Here is a 12,037-nt window from a genome sequence, read left to right as displayed (position 1 = left end):
CACGCATATATACACACAAAGAGGCCGTATTGCACAATACACTGCTGGTACTGCTGCAAACGCTAAAGGAGAGATCGATCGCTCTCCCTGGCTGGCCGCCCGTGCCTTATTGAAAGTCCCCCACGCCTGACTGTACACGCGAGCTTTTCTCTCAAAAGAAGATATTATTAGGCTTTTAACAGGAGCTTCTTCCCTCATCCAAACCATATCGGATGACCATGGCGCCTCAACAACAGGTGACCAATGAAGAATTTTTAGAACAACTAACGAGATTATTCGAATCTTCAAGTAAAGCACATTCGGTCTTTGTTTCGCATAAAAAGATTTCAAAAGATGCTTCTTTAGCTGAACCAACAATCGTTGTCAGAGCAACGGATGGAAGAGGAGGAAGTTCAGCTTCTTCAAATCGGACAAAGTTTACAACACATATTCAAGCATCCAAGCTGAACGCTTTTCAAGATCAATATTCGGCCATCTTACGTGCTTCAACTGCTGCATTTTTACGTAAACGTGATAAAGCAAAAGAAAGAAGGGTGGACAAATTATTGAAAGAAAAAAGAAAACGAATGGAAGAAGTTTTACATTCACTTCCAGTCACATCAACAACAACAACAGCCAACAACGCAAAATCAAAACAAGTTGAAACAAATGGTGATGGAAAGGCAACAAACGCCGCAGGAACTGCTGGAGGCGTGAAGAAAACAACGCCAAACGTACTCAAAGTTACAAGTATTGGCGCAAAACGAGGAGCAGGAAGAAGGAAACGACAACAAGCCCAACATAAAGCCAAACAATTACGACGTGAACAGAAAAGGATTGCTGCTACAACAACAGCAGCACAGGCTTCAACGCAAAAAGTCGGATAGGCTTTCAACATGCGGCGTCAGGACAGGCGGTGTTAAAATGGCGAAATTTTGAAGGCAAACTCGTTTTTGAAGGATTGCAACTATCCGGATATTGTACATACAAGATGTGGGGTGTCAAGATCATCTTGCGTAGTAGTATTGTTTTTTGGTGGGCTTAGTGTACTGCACAGCAAAGAAAAAGCAATGAGATGTGATGGGGATAAATGAATCCAAGCATCGCCTCGAAAATAAAGTTGATGAGGCAATCTCAATACCTTTAGCCTGCCCCTTTGGGTGCAGATCATACATGCAAGATAGGATAAGTTTACTCACTCCCATGACGATCTCATTTCCCCTCTCTTCTTCCTAAAAAAGTAGATCACAAGATAATCTCCTATCCGAGCATACATATAAAGCTTCCCACTTGAATCTGAGAACAAGGCGAAAGCACCCGTCATTAATCATGACAAGTCTTTTGAACTCTCTGGTAGAGTTCACAAAGAGCGATTATGCCTACGTCCAACCTGATTCACCTGAATCCGATGCGGTCTTCATCGACTCTATCGTTCATCGTGATGGCAAGGTCTGGATTAGCAATGAATTGCATGCGGATAGACGTACCAGCTTTGTAAGTGTGATATGAAGTCAGGTAATTGTAACATTATACTAATATCCTCTCACAAAACATCAGTCCAACACTGACTTTGAATCAGGTTCAAACCGCACCCCAAAGACTGATGCTGTATCATGGCAAGGTACAGTTTCAGCAATGAGCAATTGGACAAGCTCCGCAACTACAATCATGGCAGGCTCGATCGCAAATAGTGCAAAATACGTTCAAAGTCTCAGTTCAACGGTCACCTCTCCCAAGAGTACACCTTATGCATCAATGACACCTTCAGTGATCAAAGCATGCAAAGAAGGTGAACATGCTAAACGTCATTCTGCAATCCCTTCTTTGTACGGTGCCACTTCCGATAGTTTGGATACGTATGATGCTCCATATGATCCGATCAGTCGATCAATCTTTATGGTCGATCACAATTCTGCATCTGCTACTTCTGATCGAGCTAAAAGAATGCGCAGGCGATTCACAACGGATGTGACAGATGCTGAATCTATCGTCAACCAAAGCGAGTATCCAGAAACATCGTCCCACAGACCGATCCCCAACAATGGTTTCAAGAGAATGTCTGACCTTTTCAGCTTTTCCTCCAATGGCGCATCAGCAGATAAGCTCAAGTGAGGGGTGGTGGTATGCATTTTCAAGTCTCCTTTCTTTTTATATCGTGATCTCACTTTCTTCTTCTGTTTGTTTTTCGAGATACGCTATTTGATCAATTAAACCAGGTGTACATAAGCTTCCTCTAGTGGTCCTTTGGTTGTGATGATTTACGTCCATTTTTGCGTAATTCGTCATATTCTGATCCTTTGAATTCTTCTGCCCACTATTTCGTTAAGTTGGAGGGAAAGTTAGTATTTCTGATACTTTATCAGGTGCATCATGCACATCGCACTTACATGAAGAGAAGGAATCCATCTGTCAACTTTAACATGTCTCTGTTCAACTTTTGCGCTATACATCCATGTAAAGTACGAAACCAGTCCGATTCCTGCAATGCAAACTGCCGTATTGGTTCTCCAATTTGATGGTCTTGTCCACCAACCACCGGAAGGCGACCAAACTTCTTTTGGATATGGATAACGAGCACCACCACCCTATTTGTGTTGAGAGAGAAATGATCAGAATCGTATGCTGATTGTTTGATGCTCATAGATGTTTTTTTTGGAACTCACCATTATGACTATATGCTGGATGTATGCGTGATGGAAGTTCTGGAAGGTAGGATGTTCGCTTGCGATGAAAGTGCAAGTCTTTCCCTTCTAAGCGTACGCTAGGTCAGTCCACGCCCAGGAAACGCTTTAGCTCGTGTTCGGGTTTAGTGTGTAGTGCAGCGTGAGCGGAAGAAGTCGTTCTCCAATCTTTGCGGAAGAAGTCGTTCTCCAATCTTTGCTTTACACTTGCAACTACTGTATCAATTCATTTGTCTAACATGCTGTCAGATTCTTCCATTAATCAAATTCGCATTCGATGACCACATATATTCTCCCTTCTAAACACTCTATGACATCTAACCTATAAAGCGGCAGCGCTGTTATGGCTTTCTACCATTGCTGGCCGTACGGTAATGGTGCTCTAATCATTCACTGCGCCTTATGGACTATCCATCCGAAATGGGCACAAGCGAAAAGCGGCTGAGAGGGTGTGCGTGTGTGTGTGTTTTCCTCCTTGACGCGTATTGTTTTTTGTGTGCGTGCCCGGCGCGCGTTACAATATGCGAATATCTTCATGTTTAACAAACAGCAAAAAGAAAAGGGGAAAATAGCCAGGAGATCGAAATGCTTCCCTTGTACAGCAAGCAAGTAGACAAAAAAAGGCTCAGCTGGCTGCTCTTTACTCAGCCTCTTTCTTATGCTTGCACTGCAATATACCAATATACATGCCGAATTAAAAATCATTTGTTATGGCTCGTAAGCATCAGAGAAACATCCTCGTTTGTATCATACAACAAAGGCTGAATACAAGTATCTATTTTTGTATTACGCCTTTTATGTATCTCCGTATCTTTGGAAAGCCCCAAAGTGTGACTACAAGAGAGAGCTACACGCATACACGCATAATTAGACCGGTTCACCCTGCTTAGTACTTAGGCTCTTCTCTTTCTTTTTTTTCTTTTCATGTGCGTTGCGTGTGTGTGTGCGTGTGTGTGCTTGCAAACACACAAGGCGGGTTCTGACGCTGAGACGCGCGCGCGATAATATCATCATCAGGGACGGATCGCTTGCCGTTTGACCACCATCATTGTTCTTTTCTCTTTTCTCTCTTTCATCGAAAACGCAGCAAACGCCCATCTCATACAAGATTCATCTCTTTGATTTAAAGATTGAATCCTACTTGGGCTTTGCTTCTAACGAACGAATAGCAACCTTGTACTAGGGTTCAATCACGACACTTCGCAAGTATCAATCGAAACTTCAAACGGTGGTCCTCTTTCGTATCACATCGATCGCAATCCCCTTTTGCAAGACGGATTGTTGCATCTCACTACAAGGAAGAGGTAATCAAACGTGTGTTTGTACGACTTGCATCCAGGGCTTCTCATCAAATCCAATCAACATTTCTGTTGCGAAGATTTGTAGATTCGACAGCTTGTAACAATCTGTGCTTCAACTCAGATCTGTTTCAAACTTGTATAGAGTAACGAAATTTGGCAAGCCTAAAAGGTTCTTCTTGTGACGAACTTTCAAGTGATCCATACGACATCGCAGAATTCAGTTTCCTTGCGATACAAAACCTCTTATCAGATCTTAAGCTTGTCTCAAACAAAACATCAATAGAAAACAATATTCAAGCACGATGGCTGATACACAAACACCCGAAGTCGATCTCGACAACGTCATCGATCGCTTGTTGGAAGTTCGCGGTTCAAGGCCGGGAAAACCGGTTCATTTGGAAGAATATGAGATCAAATACTTGTGTTTGAAAGCTCGCGATATCTTTATCAATCAACCCATCTTACTAGAACTTGAAGCACCAATCAAAATTTGCGGAGATATTCATGGACAGTATTACGATCTATTACGCTTGTTCGAATACGGAGGGTTTCCACCAGAGGCAAATTACCTGTTCTTGGGAGATTACGTCGATCGAGGAAAACAATCACTAGAAACAATCTGCCTTTTATTGGCATACAAGATCAAGTATCCAGAAAACTTTTTCATCCTACGTGGTAATCACGAATGTGCATCGATCAACCGTATCTATGGATTCTACGACGAATGCAAGAGGCGATTCAATATCAAGCTTTGGAAGACGTTTACCGATTGCTTCAACTGCTTGCCAATCGCAGCAATCATTGACGAAAAGATTTTCACAATGCACGGTGGTCTTTCGCCCGATCTACAGAGCATGGAGCAAATCAGAAGGGTAATGAGGCCAACAGATGTGCCCGATACAGGATTATTGTGTGATTTGCTATGGTCAGATCCCGATAAGGATATTTCTGGATGGTCAGAAAATGACCGTGGTGTTTCGTTTACGTTTGGACCGGATGTGGTGTCACGCTTTTTGCAAAAGCATGATATGGACCTAATTTGTCGAGCGCATCAAGTTGTGGAAGATGGATATGAATTCTTTGCAAAGAGGCAATTGGTAACGCTTTTCTCTGCGCCGAATTACTGTGGAGAGTTTGACAATGCAGGTGCAATGATGAGCGTTGATGAGACACTGTTGTGTTCTTTCCAAATTCTCAAACCGGCAGAAAAGAAGCAAAAGTACGCATACGGTGGAATCAATATGGGCAAGCCTGTCACACCGCCACGCAAACAGAAGAAGAAGGGAGATACAAAGTGAAGTGATGAATGAAGATCATCCTCCTTTCTTTCCAATCTCTCGGCAATTCTTTCTTTTTCTGATCTATTTTTGTCTATAGTATAAACGAGCATTCTTTTCGCGTGTGTGTGAATATGTGAAAACAAGTCTCCTCCCAGTCTTTTCTTATCCATCACTCAAAGCCCATTCCTCCTTTCCTCTAAACTCTCTCTCAAACACCGCAAACGATTTGGTACAGTGTGTCCTTGTGCTTTGCGTTCGTACATCTGTTTGTTCTGATCAATCAAGAAGAAGAAGAAAAACAAAAACGAAAGAAAGATTTGTGCAAACGCCTTCTTTTTATATGAACTTGTCTTTCACCTCTTTTATCTTATGTAGGTGTACACATGTATAGCTATTCTTAACAATATTCTCAAACATTATCAATCATCTCTCTCTGATCTTTCCTTTTTGTCATTGAAAAAAAAACAAAGCTCATAAAGCACAATTACCTTTTTGTCTGTCCGAATCGAGTTTGTGTAAATAATTACAACTCTATTAAACTACAATGAAACATACTTTGTTTCAAACGGAGGATGTGTCCCTAGCAAACGAGCAATAAATGGATAGGTTAATCTAGAATGCGGATAAGATACATCGAAGTCACACGGAACAGAAAGTGATACAATTGATAATTCAGGTCTAGACCAATGCTATCTTTGAGCTGAACCCGGCGGTACAGCAGCAGTGCCGGCGGTACGATTGGGCGTTTGATTTCTTGAAGAAGATCCACCTCTGCCTGCTTTTGCAGCGCTTTTGGGCGTTTCAGAGGAAGTGCTTTTACGTTTCTTTTTTGCTGAGGAAGATTTCGCTTTCATTTCAGCAGCTGCAGCAGCAGCAGCAGCTTTTGCTTCTTCTCTTGAAGCCATTGTAGATTGCCATGTTTTTCGTTTGGGCGTTTGAATTGGCGTTCGTTGTTTTGAACAAGCACCACCACCGCCGCCACCACTTCCGTTTGGCGTATTCAAATTTCCGGCCAAACTAAATGCTGGTCCTCTTCTTTGTGGGGTAACGCCATTCGTTACGGGTTGAATCGGGGTTGGGAGATAGGTATGTGCTGGCGTTGAAGAAGAAGAAGTTCCACTTATCCGCGGATATTGTGTTGTAGGTCTCGCTGGCGTTTGATAAACGACAATAGGCGGTGAAGAAGAGGTTTCTCTTGTCTCGTTGGCGATTGGATCCGATTCTGTTTGTCTGGCATTGTTATCATGCACAGAATCAGATCGATCGTAGATTCCCGCTTGTGCCATGTACCATAATCTTCTTTCTTCTCCATATTGGTTTAGAAGCGGCGCCGTCTTGCCATCTTTCCACAGTGATTGACTCGGCTGTGCTGATTGATTTGCCCCATCGAGATCCTCAGGGAACTCTTGACTGAGGTCGAAGTAGAATTCACTGTCCTTTGATGTCTGCCCTTCTTCGCCATTGGCCTCCTCTAATCTGCCATCAATATCGACCGGCTCAAAGGGTTCCTCGTCTGAGATTCCACCATTTTGCCATGCTTTCCTTTGTGCTTGTGTGTTACCCACTTGTGTCCAAATATTGCCCGTTTCGAATAAATCTACATGTTGATCATTCTCCCGTTCGGCTTCATCTTTCTTGCGATCCAAAACGTCACCAAATGATTCTTCATCTAATGCATCTTGAATGTTTTCATTCTCTTTCCTTGAATGTCCTGACTCTGGTCCCTCTGTCATAATTTATTTGCCACCAATAATATACTTTTCACCTCCTCATCGTTTGAAGTGTTGGTGTTGGTCGTGTTAATTAAATTGAGTTACTTTCGCTTCCGCTTTAACGCGTCGCGAATAGAATACACACAAGCGTGCTAGACTGCTAGTTGTATGCAGGTGCTCTTTATCAATTTGTCAGCCTATATAATATATATTGATCCCGCTTTGACTTTACACCTGCATACAGTGGAGGCAACTAGAATACAACCATCATTGTGACATGATAGCAAATCAGATAAGATCGAGATGGTGACACATCACTGGTCAGAGGCTTTGGTGACGCCACTGCTTGTAGCTGCCATTGTTCTATTATCACCTTTGCCAAGGTACGTCTTTCGAAGTTTGAAATTGAACGGAAGCGGGAAAGGACATGATATAGGGACAAGTAATACAAACGCTTCGGCCTTCATTGTCCCCGCACAAATACATCATGCCCGAATGCTACCGAAAGAATCGCAACATTCGTTCAAATATCCTTCTCTTTATTTTGCATTTGAACTTCAAGCCTTAGAAAGAGGACAATGCGATTGTCTGCCGGCTTTCAAATGGTCTGGAGATCACGCAAAGAAGGGTTTTGCATTGACCAAATTGCACCCAAAAGATTTTGGACGGAAGGTATTTGCTGATGCAGAAACATCAAAAGCTGCAGAAATTATAGATGGATCGATCTTACTCAAATTGGCATATGAGCTACGCTTTAGAGGATATCTATCTGTTGGACCTCAAGATGTAGATAGTGATGCTTTAAGATCAGGCTCGCTTCTATGGGAACGGGAGATGGGAAAGGTTTGGGCTATCGCAATGCCTACAGTATTTGGCTTAGCGGGTTTCAACCCTTTGACGGTGTATTATGTCTATAGACCTGGCTCGAGCAAAGAACTTTGGTTGGCTATCCTAGAGGTGCACAACACCTTTAATGAACGGCATATCTATGTTTGCGAAGTGGGCAAAGGCGAAGATGAAAAGACTGGAACGAGCCCTCAAGGTACAATGCGAAAAGGGTACGATCATTCTTGGACTTTTCCGCGAGATTTTCATGTTAGTCCCTTCAATGATCGATTGGGCTATTACCAGCTATTCTTGCGGGACATGTGGAAAGATTCAGTAGATGGACTGCCATCGATTGATATCCGATTGCTACTTCTCGTACCTCCCGAAGAAGAAGAGGAAAGACAAAGCGACGGCAAATCACTGCAAAAGAAGCTATTGGCTACTCTTACATCTTCCAATGCAACATCCGCTACACAAAAGCCTACCAAAGAAGCGAAACCAATGACGGCTTCTTCGGTCTTCTCAATGTTGATCCGTCAACCTTTTGATTTATTTCTACCCGTTGCAAGAATTATGATCGAAGCAGCAAAACTACATTGGAAGAAACGATTGCCTGTTCATATCAGACCGGAACCGAAAGGCGAAGCCAAAAGATGGAATTCTATTCAAGCTTTTGATGGCATCGGATGTTTAAAAGTGCACAATCCTACCGAGTCGAAGGATTTGAGTGCGGATGCCGCTCAAATTAGAGAACAAGCCTCGGGTAATATCTATTGGAATGACGAATCTTCCATGGAAAGGATATGTAGGAAAGCGGTGGAGAAATATCTTTGCAACAAATCAAGTGATGGGGAACTTGGCCCTATCCAGTTCAGAAATCGGAATGCAGAACAACGTGATACAAAGATTGAAAATGGTCAGATACGCAACATTGACAAACACGATCGATCTGACGGATTGACTTTCTATACAATGTCTTCTGCTCTTTTTATCGATCTTTGTTTGTATATGCCACAGCAAGCTTTATTGTTCGGCAGTAAAGTCGAGCAAGGATGGGGAGTAAATTCAACCGACAAGTTTGACCAGATCTTTGCGTCTAGTGAACCATCCAAATCCACAAGGACGGTACGACTTGCAAGATGGTTAAGATCTTCCTATTTACTTTGGGCAATTCAAGAAAGCGGAAACATGGATGACAAGATTTCACATCACTTACTCGCACAATCTAATGCAACTCATTTCTTAGATCAATTTGACTACTCATGGTCTTTGCTTTTCGCATTGGCCGCTCATGTCTACTCTCTCAAACTTATGGCATCCGCATCCAGAATGCTTAATGTCCGTTATGTTCGTGCGCCATGGGCACAAATAGGTGAAGGCATCGCCTTACTGAAGCAGAACCAAGAAAAGGATACCCAAATATAGAATCTCCCTCCTCCCCTTTGCCTTTGTATAGACACGGAATGCTATGCAAGTGTAATGTATTATGATGTATGCATGTGCGCATATATGACGTACACGTGTGATGTCGTGAAGAAAAGAGAATGATGAGGTGGTCATACAATCGATAATGACGAAAAGATGGCGATTGCTAATCGTTTGTGCCTTTCCATTCAGGTGTCCAAATGCCAGCAAATCGAATCATGCTCATCATATCGAGAAAGTTGTTCAAAGATGGGCGAGAGAAAATCAAACATCTTCATTGATGATCAATCCTTTACTTCTTTGACTTTTGGCTGGCCAAAACGGCCTTGACGATCTTGGCTTCTTCAACCAAGAAAGCACGGATGATTCTTGTTCGGACGCAGTTTGCACATCTGCTTCCTCCGTATGCTCTTTGGACGGTCTTCTTTGTCTTGCTAACGTTGGCGTATTCACGAGGACGGAGAGCTTTGATTCCTGGCAAAGCGGTATGGCAGTCACCACATTTTGGTGATGTGGCAATCTTTCCGGTCAAGTGGTACTTGAGTTTTCCACCTGGGGTCTTGACAACACGGCGTCTGTTAGACTTGGTGTTGTAAGGAGTGCGAGTGGGTAGTGTAACACGGTTGGCCATCTGCAGAATAGGAGGGAGAGAAGATTTGTGAGCACAAGAAACTCTAACATGGAAGAATATCGTGACGGCAGGTGACGAGCGTAGACAAGGCGAAATGAGCGTTGTATTTAGACATCTATGCAATGAAGCTGCGGGTCGTTACAGTTGTTGATTCGAATTTGTCGAGGGATTGTCGGTACATCGATGTCTGAAGAGCCCAATTGTTTTCCTCTTCCAAAACACACATGAATCAAGTCATGCATTGTACTGAGCGTATTCCGTCATGCTGTCCAAACCTGAAATCTGGAGTCATATCGTGGTGCTCATGTCGAATAATGTCATCTACCATCCAAGCTCCATGTCTATCAAGAACCCGACCAAATCGCCCTAGAATGCCCATCTCGCCTGCCGTCACATATCCTCTCACTATTCCATCACTGATTCTTACCTTGACGAAAGGGTGAACACTGGTCGACGAAAGTGATGTTGGTCGGTAGGAGAAGTTTGAACAAGAAAGTGTGAATTAGAGAACCAAATTGCGATTGCGCGCTTGAACGAATTCTCCAAAAGAGAAGATCTGGACGCAGGCATTAAGGCCGCCTTAGAGTACCTTGAGCTTCCTGATGCTGCTATTGCATTTCTCTAAGGCTCTGCCTGGTTAACAAGCAGGCATCAAGACGCATTCTCCTCTCAGGCGGGCTTAAAGGCACAGTTGCCGCGTCAACTTGCGCTGCTATCGAATTTATACACGCTTAGAGAAAGAGCGCATCAGCGCAGTGTGCACTACTTATCCGCAGTGCAAACACGTGAATGTCAAAAATCAAATTGACAAAAAATCTGATGCGAAAATGATTATATAATACAGAATGCTAATCTACAAAATTGACTTGAATTTCTTTTGTTCGTAATGGCGGGTCCAGTAGAAATGAGTGAGTGCACGTGACACCTATTCCTTCATGGTCTTCTGGCAATGATCATTTTCTATCCCAACGGATTATCAATGTCAGGTCAAAAGCATTGAGGATCACAGCTCGATTCTAACAATTTCTAGTTCGCCCGGTGTTTTTGTTGTCCAAGGATCTGTTTTGCCCTCTTTCTTCATCTTTTCCAATGCATCTATGCATTTCTGTATCCTCTTTAACGCTCTTGTCTCTGACCATCTTTCCTCGTCCTCTCCAACAACATCGAATCCTAATGAGACCGGATAAACAGGCTCACGTCGTGTGACTTGAGCAAGTCGAGAGATAGGTGTCGTATGGGTCATTGCTTCCATCCTATTTGCATCTTCATTTCTTTTGCTCGATGATTGGGATGGTTGATGATTAGAATCCCTTTGAGGAGTATTCTGTGAGAGAATCGCTTTTTTTAAAGGCGATGAGGATGGTGTACTAGCAGCGGATATCTTCCTGACTTTGTTCGGCGTAGTGACAGGACTAGGATCGAATACACGTTTCTCCTTGATCGAGCTTCGGTCTCGTAAACCACCTCGAGAGGGTGTAACAGGTGAAGAGGTATCTGAGAGTATTCGGTTCGAACGAGGTGTGGATGGCCCACTCACATTTCGCTTTGTCGGCGAGATACCACTTTTCATATCTTGTGCCCATTTCGCTAAAAGATCTGAGGATGGAGCAATAGCCGATCCGCTGCCTTCAGCTCGACCTTCTCGTCTGTTGGAAGATGATGATGACTTGCTAATAATCTGAATGCCAGGCTGTAATTCCTTCTCTGATGCTGAAAATTGAGCAGGCGATAATCCTGAAGCTTTTTGGAAAGCGGCTGAGCTAGGTCGATCAGCAAGCCTTTGAGGAGGGGACAGGATATTAGTTACTGTGATCTTGACTACTGCTTGACATTCGACCATACTTACATTTTGGCTGCAAACCAAGCACTTAAAGCGATCACGCCAGTACCTGCCCTTCTCATTGCCATCGAATTTCCTTGATTTGCCCAAACATCCAAAGCTGCTAAATTTGCTTCACATCTTGAGTAGAGCGATTCCAGCGTTGTTCCTGATAGCTCGCTAGACGGTACTGATTGATACAATTGCCGTATCTGTGCTCTTCTTGATGCCATCCTTTATGGTGTTGATGTGTTGGTTTGTATGCATTCAGGCACCAATTGTTATCTTATTTGTCAATCTGTGGAGTACTTTGCCCGGCTTTTTTGCCCGTCGGTCCTCTGTCGGCTGGCAAGCAGCAATCCCCCCTCCCCAATTGTATTA

At 43.2% G+C, this 12,037-nt stretch overlaps 9 protein-coding genes across 9 annotated transcripts; 4 read left to right on the top strand and 5 right to left on the bottom strand.

Annotated features, from left to right (window-relative positions):
- Positions 1-53: 53 nt before the first annotated feature.
- Positions 54-1,087, top strand: FA14DRAFT_54052 (uncharacterized protein). The gene has a single exon (XM_025502498.1). It carries the CDS (start codon positions 213-215, stop codon positions 864-866), a length of 654 nt encoding a protein of 217 aa, XP_025356615.1. The 5' UTR covers positions 54-212; the 3' UTR covers positions 867-1,087.
- A 221-nt stretch (positions 1,088-1,308) lies between these two features.
- On the top strand, positions 1,309-2,196 carry FA14DRAFT_172860 (uncharacterized protein; the record flags this gene model as incomplete). Its single annotated transcript, XM_025500438.1, has 2 exons — positions 1,309-1,473; positions 1,537-2,196. 2 exons carry the CDS (start codon positions 1,309-1,311, stop codon positions 2,089-2,091), a joined length of 720 nt encoding a protein of 239 aa, XP_025356614.1. The 3' UTR covers positions 2,092-2,196.
- On the bottom strand, positions 2,152-2,776 carry FA14DRAFT_54019 (uncharacterized protein). The gene is made up of 3 exons (XM_025502496.1): positions 2,643-2,776; positions 2,367-2,564; positions 2,152-2,293 (listed from the first exon to the last, which is right to left on the bottom strand). Exons 1-3 carry the CDS (start codon positions 2,643-2,645, stop codon positions 2,213-2,215), a joined length of 282 nt encoding a protein of 93 aa, XP_025356613.1. The 5' UTR covers positions 2,646-2,776; the 3' UTR covers positions 2,152-2,212.
- Positions 2,777-3,006: 230 nt separating this feature from the next.
- Positions 3,007-3,446, bottom strand: FA14DRAFT_54006 (uncharacterized protein). Its single transcript, XM_025502495.1, has one exon. It carries the CDS (start codon positions 3,363-3,365, stop codon positions 3,051-3,053), a length of 315 nt encoding a protein of 104 aa, XP_025356612.1. The 5' UTR covers positions 3,366-3,446; the 3' UTR covers positions 3,007-3,050.
- Positions 3,447-4,263: 817 nt separating this feature from the next.
- On the top strand, positions 4,264-5,259 carry FA14DRAFT_155715 (putative serine/threonine protein phosphatase PP1; the record flags this gene model as incomplete). Its single annotated transcript, XM_025497778.1, has 1 exon — positions 4,264-5,259. One exon carries the CDS (start codon positions 4,264-4,266, stop codon positions 5,257-5,259), a length of 996 nt encoding a protein of 331 aa, XP_025356611.1.
- Positions 5,260-5,594: 335 nt separating this feature from the next.
- FA14DRAFT_54003 (uncharacterized protein) lies at positions 5,595-7,111 on the bottom strand. The gene has a single exon (XM_025502494.1). It carries the CDS (start codon positions 6,972-6,974, stop codon positions 5,931-5,933), a length of 1,044 nt encoding a protein of 347 aa, XP_025356610.1. The 5' UTR covers positions 6,975-7,111; the 3' UTR covers positions 5,595-5,930.
- An 84-nt stretch (positions 7,112-7,195) lies between these two features.
- On the top strand, positions 7,196-9,352 carry FA14DRAFT_53959 (uncharacterized protein). The gene has a single exon (XM_025502492.1). It carries the CDS (start codon positions 7,257-7,259, stop codon positions 9,204-9,206), a length of 1,950 nt encoding a protein of 649 aa, XP_025356609.1. The 5' UTR covers positions 7,196-7,256; the 3' UTR covers positions 9,207-9,352.
- FA14DRAFT_53993 (putative ribosomal protein L34.e) lies at positions 9,182-9,949 on the bottom strand. The gene has a single exon (XM_025502493.1). It carries the CDS (start codon positions 9,835-9,837, stop codon positions 9,499-9,501), a length of 339 nt encoding a protein of 112 aa, XP_025356608.1. The 5' UTR covers positions 9,838-9,949; the 3' UTR covers positions 9,182-9,498.
- Positions 9,950-10,645: 696 nt separating this feature from the next.
- On the bottom strand, positions 10,646-11,918 carry FA14DRAFT_172855 (uncharacterized protein). The gene is made up of 2 exons (XM_025500437.1): positions 11,684-11,918; positions 10,646-11,615 (listed from the first exon to the last, which is right to left on the bottom strand). The coding sequence occupies exons 1-2, from the start codon at positions 11,887-11,889 to the stop codon at positions 10,841-10,843; spliced, it is 981 nt and encodes a 326-aa protein (XP_025356607.1). The 5' UTR covers positions 11,890-11,918; the 3' UTR covers positions 10,646-10,840.
- Positions 11,919-12,037: the final 119 nt, after the last annotated feature.

The sequence above is a fragment of the Meira miltonrushii genome (genome assembly GCF_003144205.1).
Source record: "Meira miltonrushii strain MCA 3882 unplaced genomic scaffold FA14scaffold_2, whole genome shotgun sequence".
NCBI lineage: Eukaryota > Fungi > Basidiomycota > Exobasidiomycetes > Exobasidiales > Brachybasidiaceae > Meira > Meira miltonrushii.
This window is presented reverse-complemented; position numbering and strand designations above follow the sequence as displayed.